At 43.1% G+C, this 15,012-nt stretch overlaps 2 protein-coding genes across 2 annotated transcripts in view; one reads left to right on the plus strand and one right to left on the minus strand.

Annotated features, from left to right (window-relative positions):
- The window catches only part of foxo6b (forkhead box O6 b), a 49,157-nt gene extending 46,706 nt beyond the window's left edge, over positions 1 to 2,451 (minus strand). The window contains exon 1 of the mRNA XM_080516380.1: positions 1,624 to 2,451. Coding sequence (XP_080372506.1) covers positions 1,624 to 2,136 — 513 coding nt within the window. The 5' untranslated portion in view covers positions 2,137 to 2,451. The remainder of the gene's footprint in view (positions 1 to 1,623) is intronic.
- Positions 1 to 15,012, plus strand: part of rpl15 (ribosomal protein L15) — a 249,507-nt gene that overhangs the window by 98,232 nt on the left and 136,263 nt on the right. The window lies entirely within an intron of this gene.

Consider the following 15,012-nt stretch of genomic DNA (forward strand, 5'->3'; position numbering starts at 1 on the left):
AGAGGACGAGCACTGTTATTCACAAGTACCAATCCCAAAATCATCCTATTGTTCAGTATATTCAACTATATTATCACATGTTTTATCATATTGTAAAATTAAAAAGCCAAAAAAAAAATTTATTTTGAAAGCACAAAGTTTAACCCTGTGACATAAATAATGTGTTTTCAAGTTGCGTTCTGGGATATGCAGGATCCAGTTGACATGAAACCTACAAAAACAAACCATCTTTAACAAAGACGTCTTATTTAATCATTCTGATTACAAATCGGGTTTTTGGAGAGTATGAGCTGCATCTACAGACACACACGGCAGCTGTATTTTTTGTATGTTTTGTTTCAGAGGAAATTCAAAACTGAAGTTTAAGACTTTTTAGTCACTTTTTTTTTTTTTAAGAGTCTTTGTGGGAATTGTATGAAATCAGGGAACAACAAGCAGCTCGACGATGAAACTGCATCCAAATGACTAAAAACAAGTCAGTATTTACTCAAAAGATGACAGCTGCATTATGGGAGCTGTAGAAAGCAGAATCTGACATCGAATGAGGGCAAAATAACTATATGATCTTTAAATGTACAATTTTATTTTGGTTTGGGAGGACACTTTTTCTCATTATGTTAAAATGTAGGTTGTAAAACAGGTAGTTTTGGTGCTTTAAGCTTCAAATTTTGATGCAAAATGCTCATTTACAAGGTGGAAATGTGCAATAAAAAGCAGAATATCCATAAACAAGTAAAACACTGTCTAATGGGATTATAAGATCAATGGAGTTCAGTGTTTAACCTTTAAAGGAAACCAAGAAAATCAATATTCAAGCTTTAATCATGTGGTTTATTGGGGTTAAGTTTGTGTTTAGGATGTTTGTTTTTTCATCATTATCCCGCGTTTCAAAACAAAAGACTATTAATCCCCCCCGCGCAGAATGGGTGGTCAATCTAAGCAGATTACAGCGTCCAATCTATTAGATTAACCTCATATTAATTTGAACGTGAGGGATAATCTGTAGTTACATCTGTTTGCTGTGACACCCAATGTCATCATTTCTTGTTATTGTCCTTTTAAGCCCACCCCCTCCACCCCCCCACCCCCTTCTGCCGTGTGCCATGCGTTCCGCCTGTGCGTAATAATTTTGCGTAACGGACAGCAAAAGGAGCGAGAGAGGAGGGGAAAGGGGGAGGAAAACGGGGGAAGGGGGGGGGGGGTGGATGAAACGGTTTATCCCGGCACGAGGAGTGATCGTCGGACCAGAGGCGGCACTATGTCCCCCGCGTGACCCGGTAGCGCGCACAGGTCCACGTCGCGTGCGCGTCACAGCGATCATCATCGCAAAATAAAATAAAAGAAATGAATCAAGAGGGGACAAGGCGAGTTTCTTTCTCCCCCTGAGCTGTGATTCCCAAAACACTGTGAACCCGGTGAACCCTCCACGCGCCGCGCCGTGGAGTGACGCGGGGACACGCCGCCGGAACCGGAGCCGGGCGGCGGAACTGGGATGTGTGTGTGTGTGTGTGTGTGTGTGTGTGTGTGTGTGTGTGTGTGTGTGTGTGTGTGTGTGTGTGTGTGTGTGTGTGTGTGTGTGTGTGTGTGTGTGTGTCAGGTGGAGGTGTGTGCCCGTGGCCTTACCTTCCATCCGGCGGAACTGTTGCTGTCGCCTTTATCCTTGAAATAGGGAACAAAGCGCACCATCCAGTCGTAGATCTGGGACAGCGTGAGCCGCTTCTCCGGGGCGCTCTCGATGGCGCGCGTGATGAGGTCCGCATACGACAGGTTCCCCCACGCGTTGCGCCGCGAGGACTTGGCTTTGCGCAGCTGGCCGGCCACGTCGAGCGCCGCGCCGGACATGCAGGCGGGGGCGGCCACCGCCGGGGCCGGGGCGCCGGCCGGGTGCGCGATCTCCGCCGGCGCGCCGCCTTTCCTCTCGGCGCGGCACGCGGGCACGTCGTACCGCTCCACTTTGACCGAGGCCAGTGCCAGACCCGCGCGGCTCGCCTCCCCCTCTGCCCCCGCGCCGCCGGGGAAGTCCTCCGGACACGGCAGCGGCCAGGTGCACGCCCGCGACCGGCCGTGCGGCTCGAATTCCGAATCGATATCAACCTGATGCGCGTCCATGCCGCCGCTCTCCATCATCATCAGCATGACGGACTTGGATGGGTGTCGGGAACCTCGCAAGGTCACTGGAACGCGGCGAAAAGCCGTTAGATGTGACGCGTCACTTCAAAGAAAAGAAAAGAAAAGAAAAAAAAAGAAAAGAAAAGAAGGTGGTATTGTTTCACAGACGATCAAGCGGGACGCGGCGTGCGGGTTGTGTCATTCTCCTCAGCGCAACAATGTGGCATCACATCGGGGCAGATGAAGGTGTATCCGAGGCGTCAAACTGCGGGCTGTTAGTGCGCGCCGCGCGCCGGCTGCGGGGCTGAGTGCGGGACCCGGTGGCCGTCAGACATCCACATCCTTCCGAGCAACAGTTGATCCCACAAACAGAGGACAGAGGTCCGGGCAGGGATGTTAGAGAGGGAGGGAGGGGAGGGAGGGAGGGAGAGGGGGTGTGTGGGGAGAGGGGAGGGAGGGGGGGGGGCACCTCCAGAAATGAAAAATAATAAAAATTAAAAAAAAAGAGGTAAATAAAATCCTCTCCAAATACTTTCAGATCCAAGCTTTTCCAGACTCCGGCTCAAAACTCAGCGCGAGCGCAATTACTCCCTTAGAAATAGAAACAGGCGCTCATGAATGATTTATATGGATTTCCAGACGAGGTGGAGGTGGTGGAGGAGAGGGGGGGGAAATAAAGAAGAGGACGAGGAAGAGGAGGCTCCTGTGGGTTTGATTTGGAGCATCCCTCCGTCTCCTCCTGCGTGCGCGCTGCCAGACGCCTCACTCGCTGTAGTAGATATTTCTACCTTTGTCTTTAGCTTTCACATGTCACATGGGTACTCTCTCTCTCTCTCTCTCTCTCTCTCTCTCTCTCTCTCTCTCTCTCTCTCTCTCTCTCTCGCTCGCTCTCTCCCTCCCTCCCTCTCTTACCCAGCCCGCCTTTATACTATAAGCCCGAGTGTCTCTGAAGGCTCGGAGCCACTTAACTGTAGCCTGGAATAAAGTGGAATAAGTGCTGCTTCCATATAATTGGACGCCGCCTGGATCAAGTCACTCCCTCCAGAACAGGTTTCCACTGAGGGGAGGGGTGTGTGTGTGTGTGTGTGTGTGTGTGTGTGTGTGTGTGTGTGTGTGTGTGTGTGTGTGTGTGTGTGTGTGTGTGTGTGTGTGTGTGTGTGTGTGTGGCAGTGGGGGTGATTTTTCATTTATTATGTCAAACAGATTAATTTAATCCCACACTTGTATTTGTGTGTGTGTGTGTGTGTGTGTGTGTGTGTGTGTGTGTGTGTGTGTGTGTGTGTGTGTGTGTGTGTGTGTACACAAAAAAAGTGAAATCCTTAATTTTTACAGGTACTTTTTTTTTTTTTTTTTATAAATTTGCTTCTGAACAATTAATAATCTAATGTTGTAAAGTGAGACTTTGGGGATAAATCTACAGATGTGATTAATCAATCCTTCATGTTTCTCCTGTTTCAGTCAATAATTCACATTTTGCTCTACTTTACATATTAATTTAATTTATTTAGTTATTAAAGGTCTCAGTCTGACAGACTTGAACAGAAATATTCTCCCTTAACCCCCTTATAGTGTTTTGGTGTCCGTTACCATGACAATGGTGCTTAGAGTCACTGAGGACACAACTTTTTGAAAATTGGCTCCCATGAGAGGGAAAGTACAGCTTTTCTGAAAATGCTCCCACACCATCTCTGTATAAATGTAGAAAATGCAACTTTTTGCAAACACTATGGATCCACGTTAACAGAGGGACACACCGCTTTTTGAAAGAGCCATGAAAATGGTGGAAAGTGCAACTTTTGTTTTAAACATTCTGGCTCCGTTTCCATGGAAGCGGGGCAAACACAACTTTTTGAAAACACTCCCACACGAGCAAATTGGGAAAAATGCTACGTTTTGAAAACACAAAGTGCCAGTTGAAATGAAGGAAAACACTTTTTTTTTTTTTATCGGGAAAACAAATTTTACGGAAATGCTGCTGCTGCAGATGCACTAGCAGCTATACTAAATAGCTCTTCTGCACATGCTCAGTGGACAATAACAACAATGGCAGCTTCCTGTCCATTTTCTCCATATGGAGCATCTTCCTCCACTAACATCCAGATTATAGAGCATCTTCCTCCACTAACATCCAGATTATAGAGCATCTTCCTCCTAGCATCCAGATTATAGCGCATCTCCCTCCACTAACATCAGATTATAGAGCATCTTCCTCCTCTAACATCCGATTATAGAGCATCTTCCCCCTCTAACATCCAGATTATAGAGCATCTTCCTCCTCTAACATCAGATTATCGAGCATCTTCCTCCTCTAACATCCAGATTATAGAGCATCTTCCTCCCCTAACATCAGATTATAGAGCATCTTCCTCCTCTAACATCCAGATTATAGAGCATCTTCCTCCTCTAACATCCAGATTATAGAGCATCTTCCTCCTAACATCCAGATTATAGCGCATCTCCCTCCACTAACATCAGATTATAGAGCATCTTCCTCCTCTAACATCCGATTATAGAGCATCTTCCCCCTCTAACATCCAGATTATAGAGTATCTTCCTCATCTAACATCAGATTATAGAGCATCCTCCTCCTCTAACATCCAGATTATAGAGCATCTTCCTCCTCTAACATCCGATTATAGAGCATATTCCTCCACTAACATCAGATTATAGAGCATCTTCCTCCTCTAACATCCAGATTATAGAGCATCTTCCTCCCCTAACACCAGATTATAGAGCATCTTCCTCCTCTAACATCAGATTATAGAGCATCTTCCTCCTCTAACATCAGATTATAGAGCATCTTCCTCCTCTAACATCAGATTATAGAGCATCTTCCTCCACTAACTGATATTTCATCTAAAATTAATAAGTAAATCAAAGTAAAGACAAACAAACAATTTGTTCTGAGTAAATCCTATATTACTTGTTGTCTCTTTTTTCTTTTTTTTTTAAAGCATCACTATGACTCATTCTTCAATAATGGTTAAATACCTAAATGTGTTTTCTCCCACTTCATCCAATAGAAAGGGATGCAAATGGCACCAGACCTGCTTGATTCCCTCCGATGTTCCCAGAGTGGAGAACATCCCAGCCTCATGATTTAAACTAATAGGGTCAAGGAATCGGGGTGCCGGCGCCCCTCGCTGTCTTTGTCACACATGGCCGCCTCTGGTCGCTCCCAGTCCATAAAGCCGCCTCCATCAATGGCTGCTCTGTCTGCTGGAGCCCCTCTGGAAACCCCCCAACTCTGATAGGAGCTGCCACTCTCTGGCGGCCTGGTTGTCACTGACAACCGTAACCTCAAATGCTCCTAAATGGAAAGCTTTCATGAGGACTAAATGGGCCTATCAGCAAGACCAGAGTGTGTGTGTGTGTGTGTGTGAGAGAGAGAGAGAGAGAGAGAGAGAGAGAGAGAGAGAGAGAGAGAGAGAGAGAGAGAGAGAGAGAGAGAGAGAGAGAGAGAGAGAGAGATGCTGTAAATGGGAACAAACAGGAAAAACTCAAAACACATGTCCGTGTGGTTTTCCAGAGGAGTTTTTTTGAGGGGTTTTTTCCTGATGTGCCGCGGAGAAGTTGTAAGAGGAATGTGGTGTGACTCGTCTCGTGTGGAATGAAAACACCAGGCCAAGTCAGCAGGGTGGGTGTGAGGCGTTTCAGAGCCCCCCCTCCCCCCACCACCACCACCGCCATCACGACTAGGTGATGCGCCGCCGCCGTAAACATGAGTCACACGGCCGGCTGACGGAGAGCGACATGCTTTCACACACAGGGGTGTTTTGTGTGTGTGTGTGTGTGCGCGCGAGTTCGCCCATTAAACGCTCGTGCCACGCTAGATTTACCGCAAGATTTGTCGCTCAAAGCGATGGAATCGCGTCGTCGAGCCCAGCAAGACGACTCTCCTCCTCCTTTAAGTGGCTTCATGAGTTCAGGCTGTTCTCTTGGCGAGAGACGTCCTCACTCCTCGTCTCCCGCCAGCCACATGTTGCTCGTGGTTCAGGTCCTCACAGTTCTCTAACTCAACTTAATCTTTTGTTTTCTTGTCCTTGTTGTTCCCGACACTTTCTCGAATCGCTCCGCTGCGATCAGGTCATGTTTACAAACCAGAACCGTCGTCAAGAAGCCGGATTGTTTCATTGTGGAAGAGTTTGAAGGGAAAAACTTTTGTTTTTATAACAACCATTGTGATGTTTGTACTTCTTACTTCTTATTCCAGAACACTGGTTGGTTTTGATCCCTTTGTTTGTTTGGGGGTCGTTTTCAGTAACGGAACCACGTCACTTAAATACACAGGAAATCGCGACGTGAAGGATAAAGCGACCTTTCTTTGTCATATACGTCCACTGAGTAAGAACGTAAGAAGAGTCACCACTTCATCCTTGTTTCCACAGAACGGTATGGTACGGTACAATGTGGTACAGAACTGTACGGTAAATTACAGTATGGAACAACATGGTATGGTACAGTATGGTACCATACCATATTGTACCATACCATATTGTTCCGTACTGTAATTTGGTATGGTACAGTATGGTACATTACGATATGGCACGGTACGGTACAATATGGTACAGTACAGTATGGTACAATATGGTGCAGTACAATATGGTACAGTATGGTACAATACGGTACGGCACTGTATGGTACAATATGGTACAGTACAGTATGGTACAATTTGGAAAAATACGATACGTACAGTATGGTACGGTACATTACAATACAGTACAGTACGGTAAAGTATGATACGGAAAATTACAATACAGTACAATACAGTATGGTATGGTACAGTACAGTATGGTATGGTATGGTACGTTACAATACAGTATGGTATGGTACAGTATGGTACGGTATGTTACAATACAGTATGGTACGGTACAGTATGGTACGGTACGTTACAATACAGTATGGTACGGTACAGTATGGTGCGGTACGTTGCAATACAGTACGGTACGGTACAGTATGGTACGGTACAGTATGGTACGGTACGTTACAATACAGTACGGCACGGTACAGTATGGTACGGTACGTTACAATACAGTATGGTACGGTACATTACAATACAGTACGGTACGGTACAGTATGGTACGGTACTTTACAATACAGTATGGTACGGTACATTACAATACAGTACAGTACGGTAAAGTATGGTACGGTACGTTACAATACAGTATGATACAGTACGGTACAGTACAGTAAAGTATAGTACAGTACGGTATAATACAGTATGATACAGAACAGTATGGTACAATATGGTACGGCACGGTACAGTACGGCAAAGTGTACACAGACCCAGATCTGTCGCGTGTTCCCACCACAGAACGTACAGTGAAGGAGGTGGTCCCTCCCATCCTGCTTTCAACAAAGGAGATCAAAGATTATAGACCAACCATCGAGACATCAGACTACACAGACATTCTAGTGGACAGACCACCAAGTTGGATCATTATTATGGTGACTTTCAAAATAAAACTACCAAGTCCCAGCAGAACATGGACTGGGAGCCATTTGGTAGCAGTTGTCAAAAAGTTGAATTTGGCAGAAAAAGTGCAAATGCAAGTTTTTACTTGAAAACCTTTCATGTCAGAGGCAAACTGTCAGTGATTCTGAAATTAAAAGGGACACAAAGTATTGGGTTTTTAAACCTTGCACGCCAGATTAATAGCATAATACAAACTTTTATTTTGCCATACATCAGCTTAATTGTAATGTAGAACTACGCTCAGTAGAGCGCAGACCTTCGCCAACGCCACATTTGTTTGTGAAACGAAGTCAGCATCTCTGGCATGTTAGCCGTTTGCTCATATCGATGCTAACTGGCTAAGTCCGGTAGCTACATCACTGTGTGAAACACTGAGCCGGGAGCGTCTCCATGGCAACAGACGTTGATCTCCTCCATGAGGTGCCTCTCTCATCCACTTTGTATGGGACTTTTTTTTGCAGTTATTTTCAAATTACCTGTAAATGTTTTGTCGTTAACATCTTAATATCGAATCGGTTGGTCTATGAATGATGAAAGGTCATCCCTGAAAATGTCATACGTTTTGCGTGAGTAGGTTTGTAAGTAATAAGTTGGTTAAAAAAAAAAGAATAAATAGATACACGTATATGAAAAAATAAACTTCTCCCCCGACTTTGGTTGGTAAAGGTAACCAGTCCACCGAGATCCTGGTTGTAGACGAGCTCGTCTTTAGCAGCAGAAAGCACCGGTGTTTTATTATTTTTTTTTAATTATGAGTAATTGTGGAAAAAATTATAACTAGCGACTTGTGTTGTGTCGGTCCATCTGGTCCGTGTTAGTAACGGTCACATAGCGTGTTGATGTGGACGTTTCAGTGACTCAGTGGCTGAGCTGTCAGCTCTGTGTGGGTTAATCCACTGACTAACCAGCGCTGCCAGGTGGGAAATGTGGGATTACTTGTGCCAGAGACTCTGAATTATCATATTTTAGGGGGTTGAAATGATTGTGTACAGTCAAAACAAAACAAAAAATGCAATAAAGAGCCGGGCACTCGCGAGAACAGGAGTGGATAGAGTCGCTTGACGTGTGGCGGCGTAAACAAATCAATCACATACAGGCAGATTAACGGGTTGCCGGTTGAAAAATGGCTCATTCACCGCCACAGTTCTGAGTGGCTGGGAGCCAATCACACATGATCAGTATTGAACCCCAGCAATCACTAATTGATCACTTTGAATAATGTGGTTAATTGTGGATGTCTTGTCTTCTGGGATTATAGGTGTTGATATTTTCTTTTCTTAATCCCGAGAGGAAGGAAGAGAAACAGATATTATACATTCAAGACCGCAGACGTTGGCAAATTAAAGCGTGATGTGCGACGGTGGCTTGGCTGTGACTCATTAGCGTGGGGTCAGTTTAATGACTCATTTTATGAATGAACACAGGAGGGCCATATTTCACACTTTTCAAATGTTTAATTATCGTCTGAAGAGTTTCATTCATAGTTTCATTTATCAAGAAAAAAATTGAGAGTATTTGTTGTTGTTTTTTTACATTGTCAACATGTTGCAACCCTTCGTATCTCTAGAAAAGCTGTGGAAACTTTGTCCTCGTTTGTTTATCAATGTTTTCACACAAAATTGCAAAACATTCGTGGCGTTTCGGTTGTTTGTTTACACAAGAATGATGCCCAGAGCTACAGGAAACTCATTTTGAAAAAGGCTCCCAAGGTGGAATTTTTTTTTTAATGATCAGATTACTTCTACGTGGAAACTGGAAAAAAAAAAAAAAAAAAACTTTTATAAAACTTTCAAAATACTTTGTGAAAATTGGGTCAGGTGCAACTTTTTGAAATGGTTTGATCTCCATGGAAACTGGGAATAAATACAACTTATTGAAATTGTTTGATCTCCATGGAAACTGGGAATAAATGTAACTTTTTGAAATGGTTTGATCTGCATGGAAACTGGGAATATTTACAACTTTTTGAAAACACGCCATCTCCATGGAAACAGGGGGAAAATGCAACATTTTGAAACACTGCTACTGCACAGGTGCACCCCGGCCACAGCGACTCGTAGTTCTGCACATGCTCAGTGCAGCCAATCTCCATGCTGTCACAGTACTGCCACTCCATATTCACCTGGTACTTGGTACTTTTATTTTGACAGTCACCATATTAACAATCCAACTTGGTTGTCTGTCCACTAGAATGTCCATGCTCTCTCACAAGCTGTAGTACATGGTGACATAGTTACATGTACCAAAAGTAATCCGATTAAATGCCGACCCGAGTAAATTCGCTGACGTGTAAACAGGAAACTTTCCTGAAACGAAAAAAGCAAAAATGACCAGCGTAGATTCAAGCATCGCCGTCCATTGAAATAATGCGTGTCGAGAGAAAACCAGAGCTGAGTACATGAAGTGTATGTCAAACACGGATGTTAATGTGTCACAATAAGTCCGAATGAATGACTGAGAGAGGAAAAAACACTCAGCGTGTCAACATGACAAGTGTTGTGATAATTACACGTTGGTTCAGGAAACTATTGACCTTCTAGAGTCTGAGAGTATAATTACCGAGGTGTGTCTAAAAATCCTCCTTTTAACCCTTTCACAGCCAGGCCATCAGATTCAAACATGTTTTCCAACATCTGAATTGCAAATTCATGAGAATCAAAGAATGTATAATGATACGTTCCCGCAAAACACTGCGATAGAAACAGGAGTATATTTTAATTCCGGGGATATACAGGCTTTCATGCTATTATTTCTAAATTATGGGATGAAGGGAAAATGCATATTAAATAGGTGTAAATAGACATTTTTTAAAAAATTTTTAGGTTCATTAGTAGTGGTGTTTAAGGTGCTTTCTGCACAAAATTTGATTTTGTATTTTTTTTCAGTTACATATTGGCAAATATGTCAGATTTTGGTCAATTTATTAACTTTAAGCACGTTTTACTTCGCCGGTGATACATAATTCATACATAATAGAATTTAGTAAAGTGCTTCTTTAGGTAATTGATCAAAATTAAAATAAGCTTCAAAGTGTAAAATAGACAAAAAATAAAATGTGATTTAGAATTTCTGGCAAAAAAAAAAAATTGGGATTTATTAGTAAGAATTAAATATCACACAGCAGGCATTCTTCCCAGTATATAATATTTTTGTGCACACGCAAAACGGACTGATAACAGCCCACTTGTTACCACTAGATGTCACTGTACGACAACAGAGACAGCTACAGTACTTATAGATTCCTCTGTTATTGCTGGATTTTGACTGAGGGGGCAACAAACTATGGCAAAATAAAAAATGTTCACAGCAGAATTTTTGCCACAGTCATTTTTATTGAATGTTTCCACATCAAAATACAGTTGTTCTTTATTTAAATCATTTTTTAATCAATCACGCTGACAGTTGATCAAAAAAAAAAAAGAAAAAAAAGCTGAGTCTGCATTTAATCTGATTTATGTTACTAATTTACTAAGTTTAAGCATTTCTAATAAAAGTTTAAGCAGCGAGAGAAAAGACTGGTGGAGCATCAGGATAAAGAAGAAGATGAATCGATCCCAAAAAATGATAAATTTACCAACCGAGTGACAAAATAATATAACTTCATAGAATCAATGAACAACATTAGAGCTGAATTCATCTTTTGTTGTGAATAAACTGGTGTTCATGAGGGATTTAAGCTTGTTTACATGAGGACAAACTATATCGTGTTATTTAATTTGCATCGGTTGACGATGGAATCATTGGGTGGAGCTTTGACCCTCAAGAACTGATAGCATGGAGATGGAGGCGTCGGGGGAGGAATTTATCAAACGTGTTGGAGTTTTTAGCCTAAATGTATCTAAATCTGGCAAAAGAAAAGAATGAAATGCCGTAGAGGAGAAGATCTGTCACGTAGTCAAAGCTGCAGGGGGGGAAAAAAGACTGAAGACCTTCAGGAAGAAGTGAAACAGAGGATATGTCTAAAAACAATTCCACAAATAAAAGTGGTCGGTTCCAGTTGCAGACAAATGATTTCATCTATATTAAAGACGGCAGACACACTGAATCAGTGTACCTGGTGAGTGGATCAGCGTCTTTTTGTGGACCAACCAGGCTTGTTGCTGTTTTCTTAACCCTTCAGTCGACCCGGGACGAAAAACCTGAAAAACCTGAACTGAAGCACAATTCTGAGTCAAGGTTAGGGTCAATCTCTCCAGATTAATGGCTTCATCCCTGGGAGAAGACATCCTTGAAAGCAAAACGTCATTCTTCTGCTGTGAGGTTTTCTCTCCAGATTCTGCGTTGTGGAGCGTCACCAATCGCCTCTCCTCGATTGGGTGGGGTGGGGGGGGTGGGGCTACTCCCTGCCTCAGGAAACCCCGAGGCTTTCAAACTGTTGAGTAATGCTCAACAGCTCAACCGCCGCTGCTCTGCTGCCGCCGACTCCAGTGGGGGGGTTTGGGATCCGACTCCACGACGCTCGTGACGAGGCGAGACGGAGAGAAAGAGGCGGCTTCACTCTTTCACCGCCGTTTAATCAGGACGCCGACGCCGAACCGCCTCTGGGATGGAACGAAGTGTCAAACCCGAGAGGCTTCTTGGAGGCAACCGGAGCAGATTTGATTGAGTCACGCAATCAGACAAACTCGTGATTTTATGACTGGAGATTTTTGAAATGAAAAGAAATTCTATATATCATTTGATTTCGTGTAAGTTTGTCAAACTAATATAATGTCTTTAATGTATTACTTTAGTTAAAGGTATAATTGTTTTAATTAGAAGAATTCATTTTCACAGTTTCCCCCTCAAAAACAAAAACACTGATGAATGTTAACATTATGAGCGCAGAGCTGAACTGAAGAAAGGCTCATTTGTACTGCGGAGGATGTTTCTCTGGTCGCAGTAGAGTGACAGGAACTAGCTGGTGGTGATCGAAGGCCCGGTTTCCATGACAACGACCGACTGAATTCTCCATCTTTGTCTCGTGTGTTCACGATCCAGAAAGAGTTTTGCGATCAGAATTCGATCATCATACAAACACATGAACCACTGAAAATGCAGTCGTTTCCATGTCGGACCATTAGTTGGCGCTGTGTTTTGGGGTTTTTTGTAATACAACCATAGACGTAAACATTCTAGATCCTTTCAGCTGTTTCTGTTCCTCTTACAGATCCGCTCAGTCTCCATATGTCAGAAATGATTTCCCTCTATGCAGACGATGGAGCGCTAAATGTTAACGTACAGAGTATGAACAGCAAATGTTTTCACATGTATAAAGATGTGTTTTTTATGTATAAAAATATGTTTTGGAATTTGTATTTAAAGCTCGTCAAAAATATATCTTTAACTGCAGTGAGATGGGAACGTTTCACGTGTATAACACAACTCCACTGTTTTGCATTTCGCTTCTAAGAGTTTTAGTTCAGAGACAAAAAAAAAAGTTTTTCACATGTTTAACAGTCCTCTTGGCAAAATGATCATATTAACTCCTCGCACATTCCCACTTCCTGTGGCTAATGCTAACGCTACTGCTACTGCACGTTACAGCCGGCCAGGGAAAAGAAAACATGTTTGTTATAATAATTCGACTTTAGGAAGTCACCAGGTGGATTGATGGAAGAGAACAACCTTTACAAAGTTGAATTTAACTTTCTCCAAAGTTCACCGTCATGTCGTCAGAAAGTGAAGCATTGGAAGTTGACTTTAAAGAACTTTACGAGAAATAAAGAACAAGTAGAATAGAATAGAACTTTGTATATATAGCACCTGTCACAGACATGAGTCACAATAAAAGTAATAAAAACAGAAAAACATAAAACACAAATAAGATCATTAAAAATATAGATAAAACATCCATAGTTATACAAAAGAGTGAAATTGAGCAGCTACAGTTTATAATCCTGAACAAAAAGGTTTTTAACTCGCTCATAAAACACATTCCAAGTTGCCAAATTGTGCAATTAATCACAAATAATTCCTTTTTTTTTTTTTTATTAATTTAGCTTCTCACACACCAATACTGGATAATTATAACACTTTCTTTGTCGAGGCGTTTGATTATTATCGACTAGAAGTAGGATTTTTTTACAGGATTCAGGCCAAATTGTCGCCTTTATAAATACTAATTGTGTTTGAACTTTGGCCAAACAGAAACTGCTGCTTCGTTTTTTTCCCGATCAGAGATGGAGAAGTGAGAGCAAAATCAACCTGCTGTGTTTGGTCGCTTTTTTGTTTTCTCCCGCTAAAGACGAGCTGCTGGGGTTTGTTTTGTTTTTTTTGTTTTTTTGGACGCTGCTGTTTTCCAGAGAGAAACCTTCGTGCCGCGGCGCCGCGGCGCCGCCGCCTGCTCTGGAATCTCTGGGGTTCGACTATAAACTGGCTCTGGGGCAAGTGAATTACTGTACTCCACTTTTGGTTCAGCCTTAAACGACCTCTTCTCTTTTTTTTCTCTCTCTCTTCCTCTTCTTCTTCTTCTTCTTCTCCTCCATAAGTTCATAATCCCTTCCCTGCAGCCTCCCTTTCTTTTTTTTTTCTTTTCAGTACAACGACCTCGGTTACATAAGGCAGGCTGGATGTGTTGTTTTCCGGAAGCTGTGGGAGCCGCGGGTTGGGCCTTGTCTGCTGATGTCCGTCCCAGGAATGCAGCCTCTCAGCAGGTTTGGGCCGCCGCCAACCATGTGGCCTCCCAATGTCACCGAAACCCCCGAAACTGGGGGGGGGGGGTAAAAAAAAAAACCCAAAAAAGCCCTCTGTGATTATTCATTTTGATTCGCTCCTGCACAACAAGAGGCTAAATGTCGGCCGTCTGACGGCGCCGATTTTTCCTGGTACTCGTTTTATAGGTAGAAGTGGCGGCATTGTGCGGCGGCGCCTCGCGAGCCCCTTTGATGAATACAAACAGAGTGTTAGTAATATTTAAAGAATCCCCCTCTGGCGGTTGTTTGCTGGTGAAAAGGGTTCAGGAAGACGTGATGACAGACTCCTCTCTGCCGTTACCTGACATAAAGAGGTTTAGCGAACGCTACCCCGACACCGGCTGTTAATCCTATTTCCAATTGCACTTTCAACCATGAAATCCACTCACAAGAGGAGGAAGAAGAAGAAAAAAAAAAAAGCTACACAGCGAAGCAGCAGAGGTGTTACAAAGATAATCTTTCCCCTGCTTCTCTCCTCTCCTCGGCTTTAGAGCCACGGAGCCTCGTTCAGGCAGGTCTTCAGGACCCGACAGGAAATATCGGGGCACGTTGGCTTTTATTTCAAATTAGGTTATGCGGGGAATAAAAAAAAAAAAAAAAGGAGTAATGGCATCACACTGTGTCAGCGGGCGGTGCCAGACATATGGCAGACATTTCAAGGGTTTGGTTTTTTTTTTTTTGTTTTGTTTTGGGGGGTTTTTCCAAAGCTTGATTCGGCCCAGTCCCCATAAAGCTTCCTGATAGCGGTTTGCA

Source organism: Blennius ocellaris, assembly GCF_963422515.1.
Source record: "Blennius ocellaris genome assembly, chromosome: 20".
NCBI lineage: Eukaryota > Metazoa > Chordata > Actinopteri > Blenniiformes > Blenniidae > Blennius > Blennius ocellaris.